The sequence below is a fragment of the Microcebus murinus genome, chromosome 6, assembly GCF_040939455.1.
Source record: "Microcebus murinus isolate Inina chromosome 6, M.murinus_Inina_mat1.0, whole genome shotgun sequence".
Classification (NCBI taxonomy): Eukaryota; Metazoa; Chordata; class Mammalia; order Primates; family Cheirogaleidae; genus Microcebus; species Microcebus murinus.
In genome coordinates, this window is record NC_134109.1 from 68,321,467 (window position 1) to 68,343,893 (window position 22,427).

The 22,427-nt window shown below is 46.3% G+C and overlaps 1 protein-coding gene across 1 annotated transcript; it reads left to right on the forward strand.

The window, feature by feature from the left end:
• Nucleotides 1-462: 462 nt before the first annotated feature.
• On the forward strand, nt 463-21,534 carry LOC105864434 (uncharacterized). Its single transcript, XM_012752303.2, has 13 exons — nt 463-517; nt 2,640-2,793; nt 3,224-3,359; nt 3,545-3,805; nt 5,625-5,777; nt 6,844-6,961; nt 10,493-10,552; nt 11,270-11,417; nt 18,334-18,446; nt 19,469-19,616; nt 20,048-20,183; nt 20,385-20,645; nt 21,278-21,534. Exons 1-13 carry the CDS (start codon nt 463-465, stop codon nt 21,449-21,451), a joined length of 1,917 nt encoding a protein of 638 aa, XP_012607757.2. The 3' UTR covers nt 21,452-21,534.
• Nucleotides 21,535-22,427: the final 893 nt, after the last annotated feature.

Below are 22,427 nucleotides of genomic sequence, written 5' to 3' on the forward strand. Positions count from 1 at the left end.
GTGATTCACTATATAAACAGAAACAAAAACAAAGACCATATGATCATCTTAAAAGATACAAAAAAAACATTGGATAAAGAATGGAAAAAGAGCCCAGAGATGAGAAAGGAGTCGTTCTTCATTCAGCTCAATCACTTACGACCATCTGGGGTTCTCACCCTTCTACTAGCTGCAGCCACAACTCAGCAACCTGCACCTTCTTGTCCCTTATTCTTGCCTTCACCTTGTCACTCAGCAGCAGACCTGCTAATGTGTTAACAGTGTCATTTTCAATTAAACCAAACCAGAGTATTTTGGCAAGTCTACTTGTATGGTGACATCCATCAAAACAAAGAGAGCACACACAGGTCTAGGAGGTCTGCGAGGTCACTAGGCCCGCCCCTCTTTCATCCCACTCCCATGGTTTTATATTTGGGTGGAGCAAACACCAGCATTGCTGATGTGGGCAGCCTTCCTGAGGAGATGCAGCCGCTCCTGCTCCTGTTGGCCTTTCTCCTGCCTCCCAGGGCTGGGACAGGTAAGTGACCATTGCTATTCCAGAGGCCTGAACCCATCTTACAAAATCCCCTGTATCTGTGACCCCTGTACCTAGCACTGGTCAGGAAGTTTCCTCAGTCTGCCCCAGCTCCCATCTCACACCCAGACTTCTAAGTCTGATGCTAGATAGACACTCAACAAGGATGGCCGAAGGAAGGGCATTCCCTAAAAGGTTTAGTAGGTGTTAACCTCTCTGCAGACCTCTCCTTGATGACCTAGAAAGTGGGTTGTTCTTAGAAAGGCATTTGGTAGAAAATGTGAAGCTACAAAAGATAAGTAATACTCAACCCTCACTCCAACCCAGGAAAAGGCAGCTCTAGGTATTTCCGATTCCTTTGAGCTTTATTTGGCTAGTATGGTTGTCTGTCCATAAAATTATTTCTTTGTTGAAATGCCCCCTATATATTAGGGAGACAAATGATTTCAGGAATTTTGCAGGGTTTTGCACTGAAGGAATCTGTGAACGTGTTAGTTTGCATATAAAAGGCTGCCTGGCTCTTGGTGGGGGAGGGTGTCTTAAAGGTGAGTAGCAGCTGTTTTCCAAGGGATGCTTGCAGTCTCAAACCTGTGATTTTCCCCTGCTTTGAATGACAAAGCAGGTCTACAGGGAGGCACTGGATGAGAGCTGATCAAAGAGTGCCCGCCTGTGAGACAGATACCTGTGGCTAAAAGCAATTTAGCCTAAGGAACAGTTCCTGCTTCACTCCTGACTACCTGTATCAATCCACAGTAACTAGATAAAGAAATATGGGGCCACTATATCTCTGTGTAATCTTTCTGTTAAGTGATAGCTTTATCTTAGAACTTAGAAGTTTGTCTTTGGAATATTTTATAACTATTTGTTCACATAGATAGAGTTAATTCAGGGATCTATAGAAGTCTTTTGAAAAACTTTCAACCTAAAATGAACTACCTGTTATGTTAATCTGTTACCCCTGGCAACTGACATCTATACCTGTAAATACCCACCTGAAACTTCACTCCTGCCTCACAATTGAAAGTAATACTGTGGGGTCCCCCAAGTACCCTTGCTTTGCTTTTTTGTTATATAAATCTATAAAACTGTACCTTCATCTAGTATATTCTTTTATTTCTATTATTTCTCTATTCTATTATTTTCTTATCCTTTGCAATGACCCCTGCCAAAGAAACCTGTTTTTTTGCTGGGAGTGTAGCTAACTCCCCGCAAATGGTCCTTCTCTTCTGAACTGTGCCACTTGCTCTGATTTCTGATCCTCCAACCCCAAAGCTAACCTATCCTATTTCTCAGCCCTTCATCATCCCAGTCCTGCTCCCCGGTGGTTGCTAGGACAAGCAGACACATAGGCTGCAGCAGCAGAGGTTGTCACAGGACCCAGTTTAAGAACCAGTTAAATTATTCAGTGCCCTCCCCACTCTAACTGCTGTCCCTGAGAGAAATCCAGGATGCAACAGATCTCACACGTGGCAATGGCTGCAACCACAGCTCTCCTGTGGCCTTGGCTCCACCCAGGGCTGTGCAGTCCAGGTTTTGCTAGCTTCTCCTCTTCCCCTGCCTTCCCAGGTCCTTGGCTCCTGAACCATCCCAGAGGCCCAGAAGCCCAGCAGCACCACCCCCACCAAACCCCAGCCAAAGCCTAATTGGAAGCCATTCATCGTGCAGCCAGAAAACAATTGCTGAGAAACTAGGATGTGAACCCAGGTGCTAGGGCATAAGGATTTTAGAAAATCCAACTCCATAAGCTCGTGGGTAATTCATTAGAAAATGGCACTGATGGGGATGATAGCAAAGGCTCAGAGGGATCAGGGACACTCACTGAGAAGGAAAGAACCATGGCAGTCCTGTCCAGGATCCTCTGGGGCTCTGCCATCCTGAAGATAGATTTTACGTCCTCCCAGTGTTTCTGCAGTAGGATGTGAGGACAAGCTCTGCCCCTCTTTTCTTGGAGGAGTTCTGAGCTTTGATATTTGGGAGAGGCAGTTCCACCTGCAGGAGCTGCTGCCTGCCGAGCCCAGGAAGAGGCTGTCTCGCTGCACACCTCGCCCTCAAGCACCGCCTTCCTGAGCCTTCTCTCCTGCCCACACCTGCCCCAGCTACCTCAACCTCTGATCTTTTCTTTCAGAGGAGATCATGGGGGCCCATGAGGCCAAGCCACACTCTCGCCCCTACATGGCTTTTCTTCAGATCTGGGATCAGGGGGCACGGGAGAGGTACTTCTGCTGTGGTTCCCTGATCCAAGAAGACTTCGTGCTGACGGCTGCTCACTGTTGGGGAAGGTGAGGACGAAATTTCCACACCCTCATGCAAATAATCCACAGAGACCTCTGTCTGAACACATGTGCAGGAGGCCTTCCTGGAGAAAGAGTGTGGCCGGGTCACTCCTGTTGGGGGAGAGGAAAGTTAGTGTCACAGGCACTGCTGAGGACAGAAAAGACCAGAGTGATCACGCCTGTCATATGCAGAGCCAGGGACCTGCTTTTGCATGAGAATGGAAACCAAAGGAGTCTTACCTGCTTCCCCAGTGGGAGCTGACCCATGAGAACCACTGGTGCAATTAGCAGAATGCCACCGCCTGAGACCTTCCCATCCCCTCAGTTTCCCCTTAGCTGTAGCCCTGCACTCCCTGGCTGTCTCCTGCTCTTCGTGATTCTTAGGCTGTACCCTGTGACTCCACACACACGCAGCCTCTCTCTGCTGTCCGTGCAGCTCCATAAATGTCACCCTGGGAGCCCACAACATCACGGAGCAAGAGAAGACCCAGCAGGTCATCCCTGTGAAAAGAGCCATGCGCCACCCAGCATATGATTCTAAGAGATTCTTCAATGACATCATGCTGCTGCAGGTGAGGCAAAGTCCTGCTGATCTCACTCTACTGGTCCCCTTGGCCCTCCCACTGTGACGCTGTCCCTTCTTCCCTCCTTTCCATCCTGCTTCGCCTCAGAAGAGGGGAAATAGCTCAGCGTCAGCATGGCACCAGGCCCAGGAGGCCACTGGCTGACCTGGGCTTTCTTGCCTCTATCCCACCAGCTGGAGACAAAGGCCAGGCGGACTGCAGCCGTGCGGCCCCTCAAGCTGCCCAAGCGCATGGGCTTGGTGAAGCCAGGAGAGGACTGCAGTGTGGCCGGCTGGGGCCGGACTGTCCTGGGGAACAAAAACCCAGACACGCTGCAGGAGGAGATGCTCACCGTGCAGCAGGACAGGACGTGTGAATCTCTCTTCCGCCGGAATTACCGCAAGGCCACGGAGATGTGTGTGGGGGACCCAAAGACAACAAATACCATTTTCAAGGTCAGATTTTCAGCATCTACACAAGCAGTTCCCTGGGAGGAGGAACTTAGGAAGATCTGGGCTATGGGAGTGGCCGGCCCCTGTGCCCTAGGGTGAGGGTGGAGTGCTAGTGCAGAGCTGGTGCACTCAGGTTTGAGAGAAATCCCTCCAGACAAAGATTCGGAAAGAAAGAAATTTATTTTAGTTTCCCAAACAGGAAAGGGCCAAACACAAGAGAGAAAGGTGAAGAGTGTGTTGGTTTAGAAGGCCGCTTACTCAGAACTTTTATTTAGGAAATGTGGAAAAGAAGATGAAAGATGATTTATGGTTGTGCTCAAATTCACAGGGTGCTGTGAACTGTCATGTGTGCTCCTTCTCTTCTTAGAGGGAAGCAGATAATAGAATGGGCTGTGTGGAACTGCTGTGTCTGTCCCTTCTCTTTAGCAATAGACTGATAGCAGAAATGGCTGTTAGAGATCTTGTCAGGATCTTGCCCTCAAGATATGATTTGGGGCAGGAGCTGATGTCTGAAGTTTGTCACCCCTGCTGTCCTGCAGGAGCTTCTCCAGACTATAGAAACAAATTCTAAAAGGCAGTTTTAGTCAATAGGTCTAGCAATCCTAAAAGGAAAACTTTACATTCCTTTTTCTCTGCTGGGCTCCTCTTGGATGTAAACACAGAGCTCTGCAGGGCACCTGTCAGCAGGGAGAGAAAGAGCAGAAAGCAGGGAGAGCTCATGATTGATCTCTAGATGTCATTAGGAAATCCTAGGATTAGGTATTTTCTGCTATTTCCGCAAGACCCCCCTTTCATTCCCACCTTTCTATTGTTAAATTTAAATTTACTATAAAAAAAAAATGAACTCAGGAGCAGGGAAAATGTTGCTGAGGTCTTTCTTCTGTAACTGCCTCCAGCTAGTAATGGCCCTTGAGATCTTTTTATGGAGAGAGTTCATTTGAATCACTAAGAGGGAGATGGTGGATAATGGATGCTCTTGAAATCTACATTAGAGGTATAGTTTTGTACCAATGTTACCAGATAGTGGAGAATGCAGAGTGTGAAAAGGAGAGCTAAATGCAGAGCTGCTAGGAGCAATAGCCAAGAAACCTAAGGGCACACATGGCAGGAGGAGTCACAGTTCTGAGGAGGCAGAGGGCCTCCTGGACCTGGGCACATGGAGAAGTCACAGAGCGCCCACTGTGGCAGACGTGGAGAGCACGGTTACCATCATTAGGGCTCCCAGCATGGGCACAGAGCAGACGGGCCCGGTCTGTAAGCTGCGCTCTGGTGGCATCACAGAGGATATGAGAAGTATAAAGAGGAGGCAAAGGGCGATGTGGAGCCATATATACCTCAGCATATTATCAGAACCTGGTATCCATGATGGGCTGGACGTTTAGGGAGTTCGCCATGGCTGGAAGCAGCTTCTGGAGCATCCAGGGCCAAAATCTCAGAAACTTAGCTGTAGTGGGAGTAGTGAGAATTATTTAAAAAGGACCTTTTTCTAAGGTTGGCCATCCCTTTCACTCAGCCCAGAGCATGGGCAGCCTGGGTGCCCCAGGAATCCAGTCTTTAGTCCATGTCCTGTGCAGAGGGGGTGGGTGTGGGGAAGGTTCATCCCACAGCAGTGTTACCACCATGGTATGTCCCTGAGGACTGCAGAGAGAGGCTTGGCCTGGGTTGAGCTGGAAAGGACAGTCTGGATCATACTGGAGCCCCAGGACTCAGGGAGGTGACAAGAAGGCTGCCCCAGCCCTGATGCCATATATACAGCCCCCTAACAGAGACCACCCACCCATGAGTGGGGACACCAGCTCAGTCTTCCTCTCTCTGCCCACAGGGGGATTCCGGTGGCCCCCTGGTGTGTAAGAAGGTGACCCAGGGCATTATGTCCCGTGGAAAAATAATTGGGACCCCTCCAGTAATATTCGTGAAGATCTCACGTTTTCTGACCTGGATAAGGAAAACAATGAAGCGTAGCAGACAAAGGAAGGCACAAGACTGACGTTCTCTAAGCCGGTCCATCTTTTCTGGGGCAGAGGCGAGAATCCCACAGAGGTGGGTAGTGGGATCCCAGGAGTGCAATAAATAGATCTCTCGCCTGAATATGGCTCAAGTCTGGTCTATGCATTGAACTGCTCTCAAGAAATGACAGCCTGCTCCAGGCTGCCCTCTGCTGTCAATTCTGGTTTGCTTCCTCCTTTCCCCCACTGCCGGCTCTCCCTAAACCCCATGCTGGACAATTTCTTTGATACTTAACTTTCTGCCACAGACAATCTTCTCCCCCCATAAAGTGAACATATCTGACCTTTAGGAATTTCCTACCATCTCTAAGACAAACACTTTCACCAATCCCTGCCCAGAGACTACAGTGGAGAGTGGAGCACTAAGTGGAAAGGGGCTGACTCCAGGGACCCCGGTGGCCGGGCCCAGCCAGGAGCACCCTAGTGGGGGCACGCTTCTGCCACAGCCAGGCCTGTCTGCAACTCAGGAGTCTGTGATGCTCCTCTGATGCCCCTCAGCCTCACCCAGGCCCTGCCCTGGGCCCAGCACTGAGCTCAGTCAGCCTCCTTCCTCCCTGGCCTTCCCATACAGACCCCTGCTTTTCACCCTGGTGTCCCTAGCCACCAGCTCCTCCCTGCTAGCCCTGTTTGAGCCAGTCTTCTCTTTCTCATCTCCCAAGGCTGTGCATTTCTCATTTCTCAAGGCTGAGCAGATTCTTCTCTATTCTTTGGCCCAGCCAGACCTGGACTGCCAGCCCACCTGATGCTGAAGGACCCAGCTCCACCTGCCACCTGGGCAGGGCTGGCTGAGGCCCCAGTTTAGCCAGGCATCCGCCTGGGGCTCAGGCATCTCCTCCTGTGCAGTCCCTCTGCAGCCTGGCCTGGCCTCAGTGCCCAGCCTCCCCCTGCTGGCAATGCAGGGTTATGGTGGCCTTGCACAAGAGGGCTCTGGGGCTGCTGGGCTGGAAGGACCCCTTTGCCACCCAAGTAGACAAATACCTGCTGATCTCACTCTCTTTGCGCAGGCACATAATATGTTCTTGTTCCTACTTTTAGAAAACCTACCGTGATGAGAAATTTCCTCTCAATTCTCCTAGTTCCCCTCCTTCCACCAGGAAAGACAGTGGCACAAATGGATCTATATTTGGAATCCACAAGAAATTCTGCTTGGAAAGTAATTAAATTCTCTGTAGTCTATCTGTAAATCACAGTGTCACATGCATGATCTGGTTTCATTCCAGAAGGGCAGTCTGTGAAATTGGAAGAAACTTAGAGACCCTCATGTCATGAGCTTTCTAATCTGTGCTCAGTGGAGTCTGTATCCAGAGGTACGAGGGGAAGAAGGAAGCAACTGGAATAGCCTTAGTTTTGCTAATTTTGCACATAGAAGACATGAATGTCAGTCTACAAACCTAAAAAAATGCTACAGTTCAAGTGCCAGACAGTTAATTGCGACCCAGGTGACCTTATTTAGGATCCTTATCCCCAAACAGTATCCCTAGGGAGATACCCCCCACCCCCATCAGACAGGACAGAACATAATAAATTCACAATAGCTGGACAAACACTGCATCAAGTAGGACCAAAACTGGGCGAAGCAGCAACTTCCCCTAAAAAGAATAACAAACCACATGGATTCAATAAATAACAAATCCAGTAGATTTGAAAACAAGAGGGAAAGCAAATACACTTATTTTTCACATAAGGCTGTTCCATTGTCCACCTGACAAGCCTTCCCTGGGGATCACAACACTGGCAGTGGTATAGATGAAACAGGGGTTAACAGCATCTAGAGATGAGCAAGTGAGCAGCAGAGCATGCAGGAGCTGGGGGCAACCACACAGAAGACATGTCGTGACACCAGAAAGTCAGCCCTGAAGAGCTCCACAGAGTCCCAGGATGTAAGCCAGACACAGCAGCAGAGTGACCTTAGTCCCAGGACATAAGGACAGCAACAGAGTGACCAAACATGCCCACCACCTGGGGCAGGAACCATGCCTAATGGGTCAGCGTTGCCTCTTACACCTGATAGAAATACTCGACACTGAGTATAAGATACATTAGGAAGGAAAAACATTGCCTTACAATGACTGGAGCACCATGAAGACTGGGCTGCTCTTGATACATCTTTCCTTAAAGTGATCTCCAAATAAGTTTACATTTATTTGTCTTTATTGATCTATGATTTTTATTTCTAGGACTTTATCCTATGTAAGATCTCAATTGTGTAAGTATATGTGTGTGCGTGTGTGTGACTATATGCGGGTGTGTGGGAGGGTTACTCATAAAAATGTTCATCACAGCATTATTTAATAATGGACACAAAACTGCAATCAGTATTAATGTCCAAAATAGGGAAATTATAAGGTACGGTGCATTTGCCTTATGCAGTATACGGCCCTTAGCATCTACCTTATCCACCCTGTACAAAACTAGGCCAAGTACATTAAGAGGCAAGTTATTTTTTTAAAAAACCATACACAAATAAGTATTTGGGGGAAAGTAAAAGCTCACTAACTAATCAATGAAAAATTGAAATATTAGTAATTTTTTGCTTATCTAAATGGAAAGGAGTTACAAAAATGATGACATTCAGATTCAGTATGGACATTGAGAAAATGATGTTTTCATAACTTACATACAAAGATCCTTTAAAAAAAAAAGTCTTTGACCAAGCTATCAATCACACCAAGAACACTGAACAAGGTTATTCCTTGTAAAAGCCTTGTTACATAAGTAAAATCTTAGAAGTAATGCCAATGTCCAGCACTAATCTGGCCATTTGTTTTTAAAAGTGGCTTATTACGGAAAATTACAGAATCATTAAAGTTATGATACACAACTACATTTTGTTACATGGACGAATATTCACCAGGTATGTCTAAGTAAAAGCACGTTATAGATTAATATATATTAAAATTAAATTTTTCCTTATACACATATTTTTCTTTTAGCTTTTGTTCTTCCTGGATATCCATTTTCCTAATTTTTTCACAACTTTTATGTATTATTTAATAAATTAAAAGTCTATTTAATAAATATGAATGAGATTCTAAAATGATCCTCAGTAATCGATTTTTAATAAAATGAGGGGAATATTTATTTTCAATAATTAAAATATAGGATTCAAAAGTAAATATATTGTGATCACACCTCCTATGTAAAAATATACAAAAAAATCTAGATGAAAATACAACTCTGTTAACAATGATCAACTGGATGGTGTGATAAAGACTGACATATTTATTTGTCAGGCACAGTAGCTCAGACCTGTAATCTTAGCACTCTGGGAGGCCAAGGGACAAGGATCATTAGAGGTCAGAGGTTCCAGACTAGCCTGTGCAAGGGTTAGGCCCCACTTCTACTGAAAATAGAAAAAATTAACCAGGCAACTGAAAATATTAGAAAACATTAGCTGGGAGCAGTGATACATGCCTGTAGTCCCAGCTACTTGGGAGGCTGAGGCAAGAGGATCGCTTGAGCCCAGGAGTATCAGGTTGCTGTGAGCTACGCTAATGCCAAAGCACTTTAGTCTGGGCAATACAGTGAGACTCTGTTCAAAAAAAAAAAAAAAGAAAAAGAAAAGAAAAGACTGACATATTTCTTCTATTATTTAATTTATTCAGTATTTTAAAGTTTACAATTATTAAAATAACTTTATTTTTTAAAATATTCCAATGAAAAAGGCATCTATGAAATGCCTGAAAATGAATTCAAAATAATGATATTAAAGAAACTCAGTGACACACAAGAGAACATGCATAAACAATACAAACAAATCAGCAAAACAATTCATGATCTAAATGAGAAATTCAGCAAAGAGATAAATAGTATAACGAGAACAAAACAGAAATCTTGGCACTAAAGAACTCAAAGAATGAAATAAAAAATACAGTTGAGATCTTTAACAATAGACTAGATCAAACATAAGAAAGACTTTCTGAACTCAACTACATGACTTTTGAGACTTTTGAAATAACTCCGTGAGATAAAAAAAAAAAAAATGAATGAAAAAAGCCTATGTGTGAGATACCTGAGAGCAACCAAGTATTTAAATTTTGGGTATTCCTGAAAAAGAAGAGATGGGCAAAGGCATAGAAAAACCTATCAAATGAAATAATAGCTGGAAACTTCCCAAGTCCTGCAACACATATAGACATCCACATGCAAGAAGCTCAAAGATCCCCACATAGATTGAAAGAAAAAAAGTCTTCTTCAAGGGACATTATACTCAAAGTTTCAGAAGCCAAAGATACAGCAAATTCTAACACCAGTAAGAAAAAATTGTCTAGACACTTCTAAGGGAATCCTCATCACACTAATAGTAAATTTCTCAACAGAAACCTTACAGGCCAGGAAAGAATGGGATGGTGAACTTAAAGTACTGAAGAAAAAATTAAAAACCTAGAAGTCAAGAATACTATACTAAGCAAAGCTAGTCTTTCAAAGTGAAAGAAATATAAAGTTTTCTTACCAAAAAGTTGGCCCTTGTCCTCAAGGCTACATCAGAAAAATGACAGTAAGTATTTGGGGGAGGAGGAAAGAGAATTTTTATTACTTTCCTGGAAAAGGACAAAAATGGCAGACCTTGTCTCAAAATCCAAATATCCTCAACATAGGCAGAAATATAGAGTTTTTAAAGGGAGGGTCCCTCAGTTCTAGGCGATTGTGGTTAATTACTCTAATTGTCCCATCTCTGCCACAGACAAAGCCAGGGAACTCCTGCTTCTCTTGGCTTTTCTCCTGTCCCCTGGGGTTGAGGCAGGTAAGTGACTGTACCCACCCTCAGATGTCTGACCCCATCACATAGACTCTAGCCAGACTGCCTTGGCACATTCTAATTCTGTATTGTTGAGCAAATAATTTGAATTCATATTTCCTCCCTTTCCTCATTGATAAAATGGGAATGATGTTAGCACTGACCTTGTAGAGTTGCTATGAGAAGTAAATTAGTTAACGTGCATAAAATCTTGGAATTGCCCCAGCACATAGTAAGTACTACATAAAAGCACTCTATATAAATCCTTTCTGCAGCCCACGTGTCAGAGCCCAGAGGAAAGAATACAGCAATGACAGTCCCATCAGCTCATGTCTAGATTCTCACACTCCAGTCCCATGGAGTCTTCAGCTGGACTCAGAAGGATCTGGGAGGCTCCCTGAGGAAGAAAGTAGCAGGGACCCCAGGGGAGCCCTGTGCTCACAGCAGAGCATCTCTCCTCAGGCTGAAGCTGGCCTTGCCTGGAGCAAGGGTTGTTCTCCCCTTTTTGAGGCGAGAGGGAGCTGAGGCCTAGGATGGGGAACAGTCCTCCCCTCAGGCCAGCAGTGTTTCCTGTAGAAACCTGGCGCCCTCTCCCAGACCCCAGTGCTAAGCACCACTCCTCCCTCACGCCCCCCATCTTCCAGCCCTTCCGCAGCCCCCCACCTGACGCCCGCACTGTGTGCTCAGCGAGCACAGGGGTAAGTGCCCAATGCTCCCTTCCAGGGGAGATCATCGGGGGCCGGGAGGCCAGGCCCCACTCCCGCCCCTACATGGCGTACCTTCAGATCCAGTCTGCCGGAAGAACAAGCGTTTGTGGGGGGTTCCTGGTGCGAGAAGACTTTGTGCTGACGGCAGCTCACTGCTGGGGAAGGTGAGGAGCTCAGCAGGTTCCTGGGCAGCCAGGAACACAAGCCGGAGGAGCCCATGGGCGGAGCCATCCGAGAGCCGGGCTGTGGAAACGAAAGGGTGAAAGGGAGACGGAGCAGGTCTTTGTGGGAAGGAAGAGGCCAGTGCAAATGAGGAGAAAAGGGGCAAGAGCAGGAGATGGTGTAGATCAGGAATGCCTGCCAGGTAAACAGGAGGGGAGGCAACACCAGGGTTGAACAAAAATTACCATTGATATCATTTCCAAAACTTGGAAAAATATTTAAAGATCAATTACAATGCAGGCCATGCGCGGTGGCTCACGCCTGTAATCCTAGCACTCTGGGAGGCCGAGGAGGGCGGATGGCTCTAGGTCAGAAGTTCGAAACCAGCCTGAGCAAGAGTGAGACCCCCGTCTATATAACTTCAAGGTTGTGCCAGCCTTATAAAATGAGATTGGCCATGTTCCTTCTTTTTCTCTTTTCTGTAAGAGTTTGTAGAACAATAAAAGATTTTCCTCCTTGAATTTCAGTAGAAATCAATGGTGAAGTCATTTAGGTTGGTTCTCTATGTGGAAAATGTTTGAGGGCTGATGCAATTTCTTTGATTATTGTACTATTACTCAAGTTTGCAATTTTTCTTGAGTCATTGTTAGATGGTGATGTTCTTACTTTCTTTAAAATTTCAATATTATTACCATAAATGTTTTTATAATATTCCTGGCTTATCTTTTAATGTCCTGCAGCATTTATAAAATTATTCCATTTTTAGTTTCTGATATTAGACATATGTGCCTTCTCTTCCTTTCTTTAAATTTTCCCCAAACTTTTGTCAATATTATTAGATTTTTCAAATAGTTAATTTTTGCTTTGTTAAGTCTCCCTATAGTATGTTTGCCTATTATTCCCTTAACTTTTGCTATCTCATATTATTTTTTATCCTCATTCATTGAGCTAATCTCACTTATTAATTTCTAACTTCTTGAGATATATGGTAAGCTCAATAATTTTGGTTTACCATGATATATAAGTTTTGAGACTACAAAGTATCCTCGAACTGTTATAGCTGCATGTCACAACTTTTAATTAGTGCTGTTATTGTTATTATTCACTTCAAAACTTTCCATGTTTCATAGATTTTATTTTGACTTATAGGTTATTTAAAAGTATATTTCCCTTTTTCTAATATTAGGAGGATTTTTCTAGTTATCATTTTATTATTGATCTCTAATTTAATTATGTTATGGCCAGATAACATTTAAAAAATTCACATCTTTAAAATTTCTCAAGATTTGCTTTGTGGTCCAGTAAATGATCAATTTTGGCAAATGTTTTTAAGCAAACTTATAATTATGTGTTTTGCAGTGGGTGGGTGCAGAGGTCTGTAACTTTTAGGTCCAGTTTGTTAAGTGTACTGTTTAAATCATCTTTATTCTGGTAATTCCTAAGACAATGATAGATTTTTTTATCTCCTTGAAGTTCCTTCCATTTTTGTTTTATATACTTTCTGGCCATGTAACTATATACATTAAAATTTCAAAGCATGCATCTTCCTATGAATTCAACTGTGTATCCTTCTGAAATAACCCTAATAGTCCTTACATATGGTTTTATCTTATGGTTGATTTTATCTGGTATTATTATACCTATAATAGTTTTCTTTTGGTTAGGATAAATATGGTATATAGGATTCCTTTCTTTTACTTTCAACTTTTTAAACCTGTTCTACTAAGCACATATTTATGTTTTCTTTTCATAACTGATCTGATATTCTTTGACTTTTAATTGGAGCATTTAGAATGTTTACATTTAATACAGTTATTGATATATTTTATTGAATCTACTCTTACTTTATGCTTTGTATTTGTCCCAAGTCTTCTATGTGGGGGTCGGTGGGGGGCATGTTGTTGTTTTAAGACTTTTTTTGAGGTGAAAAGTGCGTATCCTGTTTCAGTCTCCTTTAGATTGAAGCAGGATCCAACTTTTCACCCTCCTCTTAAGACTAGTTTGATGCCTCAGCCATGAAGGGAAAACGGTGCTGGCAGACGAATCTGTGCTTATGCACGCTCACCTGGGTTTTTCAAGGAGTAGCTAGACCCAGGGTTGAAAATATCATTGCTTTAATGTTGGAGACTAAGACCCTCCACATCCCAACGACTTGTCCTACGCACACATGGGCCTCACCTGAAAATAGCCTAAGACGAAAATAGCACCCAGCCCTCCAGCTATAGTTCCGAGAAGAATGCATTCCATGAAGTGCTTGCTCCAGGGCATGCTACCTGCAATTGTTCCCGACCCCCTGCCAGGTTGGGGTTGAGTGATCAATCACAAACAGCTTCGGATGCCATTGGGATGCTGATTGGGGCTGATTGGCCCACAGGCAAGCCTCATCATCCCCCCACTCTATTTTTCTGTTTCTACTTCCTTGTTTTCTGTATATAAAACCTACTAAAAATCCAAGTAAAGTAGACCTTGACAACCATTTGCTTGGTCTTGTTCCTCTCTCTCACCCATCTCTTTCAGGCACGGTCCCCCTCGCCCCCCGCGAGTCACAAAAGGTCCCGCGGGCCGGGACACTTTAAGTGTTCTTTCACCATTACTTCACCATCCTCAAAGACACCAGGCTTTTCACCAGCATTTTTAGAGGAGTGGGTTCCTTAGCTCACAGCCTAAGATGATTCTCTTCCTGATTTCTATGTTGAGGCCAAGCTAAGGACCTATTTCGAAGAAGTCAGCCCTAGAGCCTTTAAAATAACCATTCTTTAAAGAATTATCTCCCCATTGGTCACCATTACTTCAAGAACAGTGGCTGCTAAAAAATACAATAAAAATAAAAAATATAAAAAAATTAAAAAAAGATTTTTTTGAAAGAGATCATAGCAAAACTGAGAGGAAGGTACATCCACTGACCCCATTCATGCATAGCCTCTCTGATTTCCCCTTCACCCTATTCATGCTTAAAACAGATAATTCTGCTACCAAATGACAGCCTCAAATTATCTGAGAATAGCTATACTGACCTCTGCCCCAATTCACCTTCTCCCCACATGAGCCCACTGGGAGTCCATCCACAGTGAAGATGCTCTGCTCTGGGACACTTGGCAGGGCCCAGGGTGGGCACCCTCTTGTCACAAGGCTTTCCTACCCTTCTTATCTGTTATCATCTCTACAGGAACAAGAAAAATCCCTGATCTCCCTGCCCCTATAAGGACTGAAGCAAAACAGATATCGGGATAGAAGGAATCTAAGTCAAAGGACATGAGCCCATGCTAATCCCACTGATTCCAGTTTCCATTATTTTCTTAGGAGTTATTGAGTGCCGTTTATGACTGGGGTGCAGGTGTTTAAGATTCCCATCTCACACAGCCAAAGTCTTAGCACATGATGCCAAGGGATGCTGGATATCTGACTCCTCAAAGCCTTATGGTTGGAGTTCAATGCCTTGGGAAATTAAGCATTGTCCAGCAATAGTCTTCCAGGAGGAGAAACCTGAAACAAGGGAATATAAAATATATCTAAATCTTCACAATCATATATTGAGGTTTTGGCAAATGATTCAGCATAGAGAATATGGAGAGAATTATGTAGTCATTGGTCCCATGGTCACTCATCCTGCCATTGTACCCATCTTTCTATGGGTAAAATGCTCTCAGCAGATCAGCAGGTTTCTGCAATACCTGATTTTATGGAAAGTCCCAAAGGGCTGGCTGCAATGATCCAGATCTTCTGCTTTGTTTGTGTATATTTCCTGTGTTGTTCCCAATTTCTTGGACAGACACAGAGAAACTAAATAGCAAAGGGTGTCTGCACCTGAGAGATAATAATATTATTATTTAAAATTCACGGTTCAAAACCACAATTACTTTTCAACCAACCTAATATCATACCAAGACTGAAGGACACATAGGGGATGTGACATAGAGTCCTTAGGCCTGAAGGACTAACTAGAGTTTCATTTCCAAACGCAACTCCTTGTTAGTATACCTGACCTGAAGTTTGAGATAGAAGGAAAAAGAGAAATGTCCATGAGTTTTGCAATAATATGTTGGAGGTTCTGGTAAATGACTCAGCAGCACCCCTCTTACTTACCCCAAAACTAACCCTTTGCCATATCTTGTGCAGATGTGGTAATAATGCACACAGCATGAGCCTCTGAGCAAGACAGTAAGAGATAGCCCTTCCTTCCAGAAGGCTAAGGGATGAAGTTAGGGCCCCATGGAAATAAAATGCTTTAGGAAAGGGACATAGCATTGGAGGGTTAAGTTCGAGGGATATAAAACTCTCCAGGTGGGGTCTTGAGAATGACCCAAGGTCACATCGAAGGTGACACCACAACCCAGAACATGGCTCCCTTTGGCTCACTCCCACCCAGAAATCCAGTCAACACCTATTTATTCTTCTAAGTCTGCATTGTTACACTTGCTCCCAGTTTGTGGGAGTGTGTACGCTGTTGTCACCCCAACCCACGTCACCTCTCCTCTCCTCTGCAGGCCTCTTTCTACCCACCCCAGACATTTACCCATGCCAGTGTTTCACTGAATTATCCCCAACCCAACATCCAGCCCTTGTTCTTCCCCATACTTTTTTTATTAGTGGTGATGGCTGGACAATGATTAGAGTAGGTGACAAAAAATTTTTAAAGGATATTCTAGTGGATATCAAAACTTTGGGAGGCTAAGATATATATATATATGTCCTCTAAACATTTTTATCTACCCATCCTTATTATTACAGAGGCAAAATGAAAGTACCACAATCCCCCGGTTCTATATAACCTAGGTTCTCCTTTACTGATGGGTTTTTTCCTCACAATTGTTCTTTATGTCATATAGACATCCCAGAAGTTCTGACTAGCGTCCCAATCCAGTAGGAACATAGAGATAACTCCTAACTGAGACACAAATTTCTTCTCCGAAATATCTGAGTCTCTGAGTCAATGAAATCAGCAAGTTCAGCTAGGACAAAATTTGGGCCCCTTATACCTATAGGTTCTGATTTTGCCATGGCTTAAATGAATGATCAGGCTCAGGGAAATCAAATTACAACAGCAGACTCAAATGCCACATCTAAGGGTGGGAATGTCCTATCATGGCCATGTTCTCTTTGACCTACATGGTCTGGCCCTGCCCACTTCCAGCAGGGACTAGATGTGGTTCCTTGAGAGGCTAATGTCTAAGGGGATTGTCTCTCAGGAACAAGGCATGAAACTCTCTTACATATTGAGAGAGAATGTCAGGGAAATAAAGAATAAAAGCAAAGGAAGTGTGTGATCTAAATAGACTTTTCCATCACTGCATGGTAGACACTGAGGTACCTTTTGCTCTAAGAGAAACAGAGCATATATCAGAGATAGAAACAAAACTTCTATTCTTCAGCACTCCTTGAACGTTTCCCTAGGATCCTTGAACAATGCAGGAGAGGATGAAGTTTGTAGAGCTCTGGCTAAGATCACAAGCTCTGGAATCAGATCCCTGCACTCCAACCCTGTGCCCCTTCACTCCTATACGCTGAGTGACGTGGCGACAAGGCCCTAACCTTCTCAGCCTCTTAGCTTTTTCATCTGTGAAATATAGGAAATATCAGTATGTGAAGCAGGGGTTGAAGTGAGGAACTGTGGTCAGCAATCAATAAACATTACCTGCTACTGTAATGTTTGGTATTGTTTTCTCATTCATTCAACAAACTAATCATATCTGCTTTCCCACCTACGTTTTTTACAAATTTTTACTTAGACACAGATTCTTAAAATTACAAGTCCCACATGGTCATCATCATTTTTTAGTTTGGCTTCCCTTGTCGCTTTGGTCCCGTCTAGAAAGACAATTTAGTCTCTCCACTGAGCCTTTTTCTGGGTAGGGTTCTTTATGTAAAAGGCACTTGTATCCAGATAATCTTTCCTGCATGTCTGCCACCTCAGTAAGCTTTCTTCTCCTTTAAATTTTTATTACTGCGTCTACATATCAGGTGACTTTCCTACAAAACCTTGACTTTTGACCAGTTACTAAAGTTAAAACAAAACTTCTCCCAAATTCCCAACTCTCTCCATTCTCATCCTAATCAGCATCTTATGTCACAATTGTTAGGGGAACAGCCTAAGTCTTGAAGAACCAATTCAAGAGAGGGGAACAAGAATGAAGGTGGTGGGAAAGGACAGGGCCTGAGATCTCAAGATTTTATGTTGTAATCTGTAATCTTTCCTTTCTGTGTAAGGAGCTGGTGCTTTCAAAAGTAACTAAAGCAAGGGAGTGAATGGTTAATAAAAGTTAAGAGGGAGGGTTTTGTTAAAAACATTGAGAAGAAAGGTAGACTCTGTCACACTGAGCATTTGTAATTAAAGCAGAGATGTTCCAAATCCCCTAGGAAGGAAGCTATGATGATGAATGAGATGCCAGTTGGATCTAATACATAGTCACCATGCTCTGTTAGCTAGCTGTGCATGTTTGCTCTATCATGGTCCTGCCCAACCTGTGCCTTGTCAGAGTCTTCTCCACCAGAGGTCATCTCTCTAAGGAAAGGAGAAACATCTCCAACATCCTTGGTTCTAGCACAAGAGAAGGGCCCAAACACACACCTGCTAAAGAAATCATCTGTCATCCTTAGCAGCATGGCCATGGAGGCGCTGGTGGTTCTATCACCGGGAACCTAGGTTTCGGGGGTTCCACTACCTCTACTGGCCAATACCACATCCTACAGTCCCCACCCCATACACTGGGTTCCCTCTCTGGGCGGGAACCCAGGGTCACTCTGAGTCACCAGCTGTGGCTACTCCTCTGGTCACCACATATTTTCACAACTACCTAGAAGGCGTTATCAGGTAGAGGCAGTGGGGTGAGGAGCTTTCATAGAAAACCTTCTGTGATGAAACACCACAAAACCAGAGATAACGTGGGGTCACTGAGCCCACCCCACCTCCTTCCTCTTGAGGGGGATAAAAAGGAGCAAGGAGGGCACACCAGCAGCTCCGACCTGGGCAGCCTTCCTGATGCAGCTGCTCCTGCTCCTGCTGGCCTTCTTCCTGCCCCCCGGGGCACAGGCAGGTGAGTGACTGTCCCCAGGCCCAGAGGCCCAAGCCCATCCCACAGATCTCCTGCCCCTTCTGCACCTGCCTGATCCTTCTATCTACCAAGGATATTCTGAACCCCAGCTCCAGTCCCTCTGCAGACCCCCCAAGCACGATGCTAGATGAGCTCTCAGCAGGAATGCCAGGGCACCAGACTGTTCTCAGGAAGAGCCAGTGGGCACCATCCCCTCAACAGGCCTCACCCTTGTCATCTGGAAGCGTGTGGCAGAGGGTGGGAACCTGGAAATGAGAAAATAACAAATTTTCCTAGAGGTGGCAGGGTGGGCCCCACTTCTGCGTCTGGGGTAAAGACGTGCTTCCCTCACTGTCTGTCAGAGAGAGGCCAGAGGTCAGCTGACCCAGAACTGCTGGAATCACTGGCCTCCAAACACAGTTTTGTCTTTGCTTAGTCTCAAGCCACCCCGTCCCTTTATTCCCAGGCCTTTGGTGACTCCCTTCTTTCCAAGGATGAGCCGCTGTGGCAGATCCCAGCTTCTGTGCTTTCCAGAATCCCACAGCACTGTCCTACCCACCCGCATCCAGAGGCCAACTAGCGCCATTCCTTCGCGCAGCCACCAAATAATCATTGAGCACCCACTGCATGTCAGGCCCTGGGAACTAGGATGTGACAATATCTAGATCCCTAAACTTACATCCTGGCCATTAGAGACAGCGCTATCCTCACTATCACAGGACTCATCGGGGTCTTGGGAACTAACTTGGAGCAAAGAAAAGTCAGGAGGGAATGATCGGGAGCCTCTGGGATTTCACTGTGTCTGCGAGGTCTGTTCCCCCAGCTATGTGTGGAAGAAAGATTTAGAGACCAAGGACAGTTGTTCTTCCCTTTTTCAGAGGAGGAAGTTGAAGCCCCTTCCCCCAGGCGCCTCTAAATCCAGGCTGCCCCCAGCTCCCAAATGCCCAGCCCTTCTGGAGCCACAAAGCAGATGCCCAGCCAGTGGCCTCAGAGGGTGCACACAGGCAGACGCTCTTTTCTTTCAGAGGAGATCCTGGGTGGCCATGAGGCCAAGCCCCACTCCCGCCCCTACATGGCCTTTCTTCAGTACTCTGTTCAGGGAATTCCGAAGATATGTGGCGGATTCCTGATCCGAGAAGACTTCGTGCTGACAGCCGCTCACTGTTGGGGAAGGTGAGGAGGAAATTTCCACACCCTCCTGCGAATACTCCACAGACACCACTGTCTGGACACATGTGCAGGGCGCTTCATGGAGAGAGAGGGTGGGCGAGTAAGTCCCGTGGAGGGAGAGGAAGTTTAGCATCACAGGCACTGCTGAGGACAGAAAAGACCAGAGTGATCACGCCTGTCATATGCAGAGCTGGAGACATGCTTCAGCATGAGAATGGAAACCAAAGCAGTCTCACCTGTTTCCCCAAGGGAAGCTGATGCCTGAGAACCACTAGTGCAATTAGCAGAATGCTACCTCCTGGGACACTCCTATCCCCTCAGTTTGGCCTCAGCTGCAGCCCTGCCCTGCCCTGGCTGTCACCTGCTCATCATGGCTCTTGGGCTGTACCCCTGTGACTCTAAACACCCTCAACCCCTCTCTGCTGTCCATGCAGCTCCCTTACGGTCACCCTGGGGGCCCACAACATCAGGAATCAGGAGAAGACCCAGCAGGTCATCCGTGTGAGAAGAGCCTTCCACCACCCAGCATATAATTCTAATGATTATTCGAATGACATCATGTTGCTGCAGGTGAGGCAAATCCTGCTGCTCTCGCTCTGCTGGTCCAGTTGCCCCTCCGGCTTTGACACTGTCTCTTCTTCCCTCCTTCCATCTGGCCACGTGGCCAGTCCCTGTGCCTCAGAGGAGAGAGGGGACAACTCAGCCCCAGCATGGTGCCCAGGCCCAAGAGGCCACTGGCTAACCTGAACTTTCTTGCCTCTTTCCCACCAGCTAGCGACAAGAGCCAGGCTGACAGCAGCTGTGCGGCCCCTCAAGCTGCCGATGAACAACGTTCAGGTGACGCCAGGGAAGAACTGCAGTGTGGCCGGCTGGGGCGGGACTGACCTGGTGGGCAGAGGCTCAGACACGCTGCAGGAGGTGATGCTGACCGTGCTGCACGACAGGACGTGCCAATCACTCTTCAACCACAATTACCACAAGGCCATCGAGATTTGTGTGGGGGATCCAAAGATAAAGAAGTGTTCTTTTCATGTGAGACTATGCATGTGCTGCCTAGGCTGTGGGGAGAAGGAAGTTTGGGGATGGCCAGGGACCTGGACACCCAAGCAGTGGGAGACACCCTCTCCCACCAGGCTGTGATCTCACTCTTGGAATGAGAAGAGGGGAGCAGCCCAAGCTGGCTGGGGCGCCTGCACGCTCCCCAGGGGATCTCTGGCAAATGTTGCTCCTCTGGAAGGATAATTTTGCAACACTCCGCCCCACCCCAGCTCATAGGTATTAAAAAACTGTGCTTCCTGGGGTTGCAATAATTATAACCAGGTGGCTCCTTGGAGCTGGCACCCAATGTGGTTAAAGGGCTCGTCCTCCAAGGTGTCAGCCCTACTTCCCTCCCTCTGTGTCCTTCAACAGTGACCTGGAGCCAAATGTCCCACACACCTTTATAAGGAGGGGACCCCAGGGCCTGAGGGAGAGGACCTAGGAGGGCCCCTGGGCTGAGGTGAAGCAGTAACAATGTCCAGGGTCACAGCTTGGGAGCTGAGGGCCAGGGCCTGTCCTGCCCTCTGGTTTCCAATGCTGGCCATGCACGTTCCCTTCCCTGGAATGGGGCTTGAGATGGCAGGGACCGAGGGAGCACCAGCTCAGTCCTCCCCCTCTGTTCACAGGGGGACTCTGGAGGCCCTCTCGTGTGTGACAATGTGGCCCAGGGCATCGTCTCCCATGGATACCCCTCTCAGATGCCTCCATGTGTCTTCACAAGGATCTCGAGTTTCCTACCCTGGATAAAGAAAACCATGAAAATGCTCCAACTGCGGAAAGCAGCCTCACCCGCTTTGTGACTGGCCAAGTTCTCTGGACCTGAGCCCACATTCACACTGCGGGAGGGAGGTGCCAGCAGCTGAATAAATGTACCCTAGCAAAATGGGAAGGCTGGTTTGTCATTTATTCATTGACCTCATTCACAGGTACCAGCTCTGTGCTAGGCTGGCCAATGACACAGTTCTGCTGCTTCCTGCTTTCTCCTCTTCCCTCTCCCCTCACCAACCCCCAATCCCAGAAAAAAGGAGAGACCCAGCTGTTTTGTTTTGGTTTTTGTTTTTGGACACAGAGTCTCACTCTGTTGCCTAGGTTAAATACTGAGGCGTCAGCCTAGCTCACAGCAACCTCAAACTCTTGGGCTCAAGGGATCCTTCTGCCTCAGCCTCCCCAGTAGCTGGGACTACAGGCATGCGCCACCATGCCCGGCTAATTTTTTCCTATTTTGGTAGAGATGGGGTTTGGCTGTTGCTCAGTCTGGTCTCAAACTCCTCTCATACAATCCGCCAGCCTAGCCTACCAGAGTGCTAGGATTGTAATCCTGAGCCATCGCGCACAGCCCCAGCTGCTTCTTATTCAGACCCGTGTCCATAGGGCCTGCCCTTCTGCCAAGGCTGCAGCTGAGCACCGTCAGGAGAAAACACAGACCACTCTGGGCCTGGGCTCAGGGTGAACTTCTTACCTCCTTCCCCTGTGTTATGTGACGGACAGGCAGGCACAGCCTGGGGTCTCTAAGAAGGGACACAGGCCCACCCCACGGAGGCTCCCCATCCTTCCCTGCCCCCTTCTGAGCTCAGGGCCCTGCTCGGCCTCCAGCCTCCCAGCTGCACCTTCTCCGTCCCTGCTGAGAATTCCCAGAGTCCACCGGCTCCTGCCCTCTCCAGACCACGCTGATCTGTGCAGACCTCTTCCCCTTGTCTCCCAGCCTGGGGTACCTGGCTCATGGCCTGGCCTAGAGGGCCTCACAGGGACAAGGCCCACGCTGGCACCAGGCAGGAC

What these genes read in the sequence shown, in the direction of transcription:
- LOC105864434 (XM_012752303.2), top strand. Translation starts at nt 463, where the DNA reads ATGCAGCCGCTCCTGCTCCTGTTGGCCTTTCTCCTGCCTCCCAGGGCT. An exon ending in GCCTCCCAGGGCTGGGACAG is followed by an intron (nt 518 to 2,639) that starts GTAAGTGACCAT and finishes CTTTTCTTTCAG; the next exon opens with AGGAGATCATGGGGGCCCAT. An exon ending in AGCGTAGCAGACAAAGGAAG is followed by an intron (nt 5,778 to 6,843) that starts GCACAAGACTGA and finishes TCCTACTTTTAG; the next exon opens with AAAACCTACCGTGATGAGAA.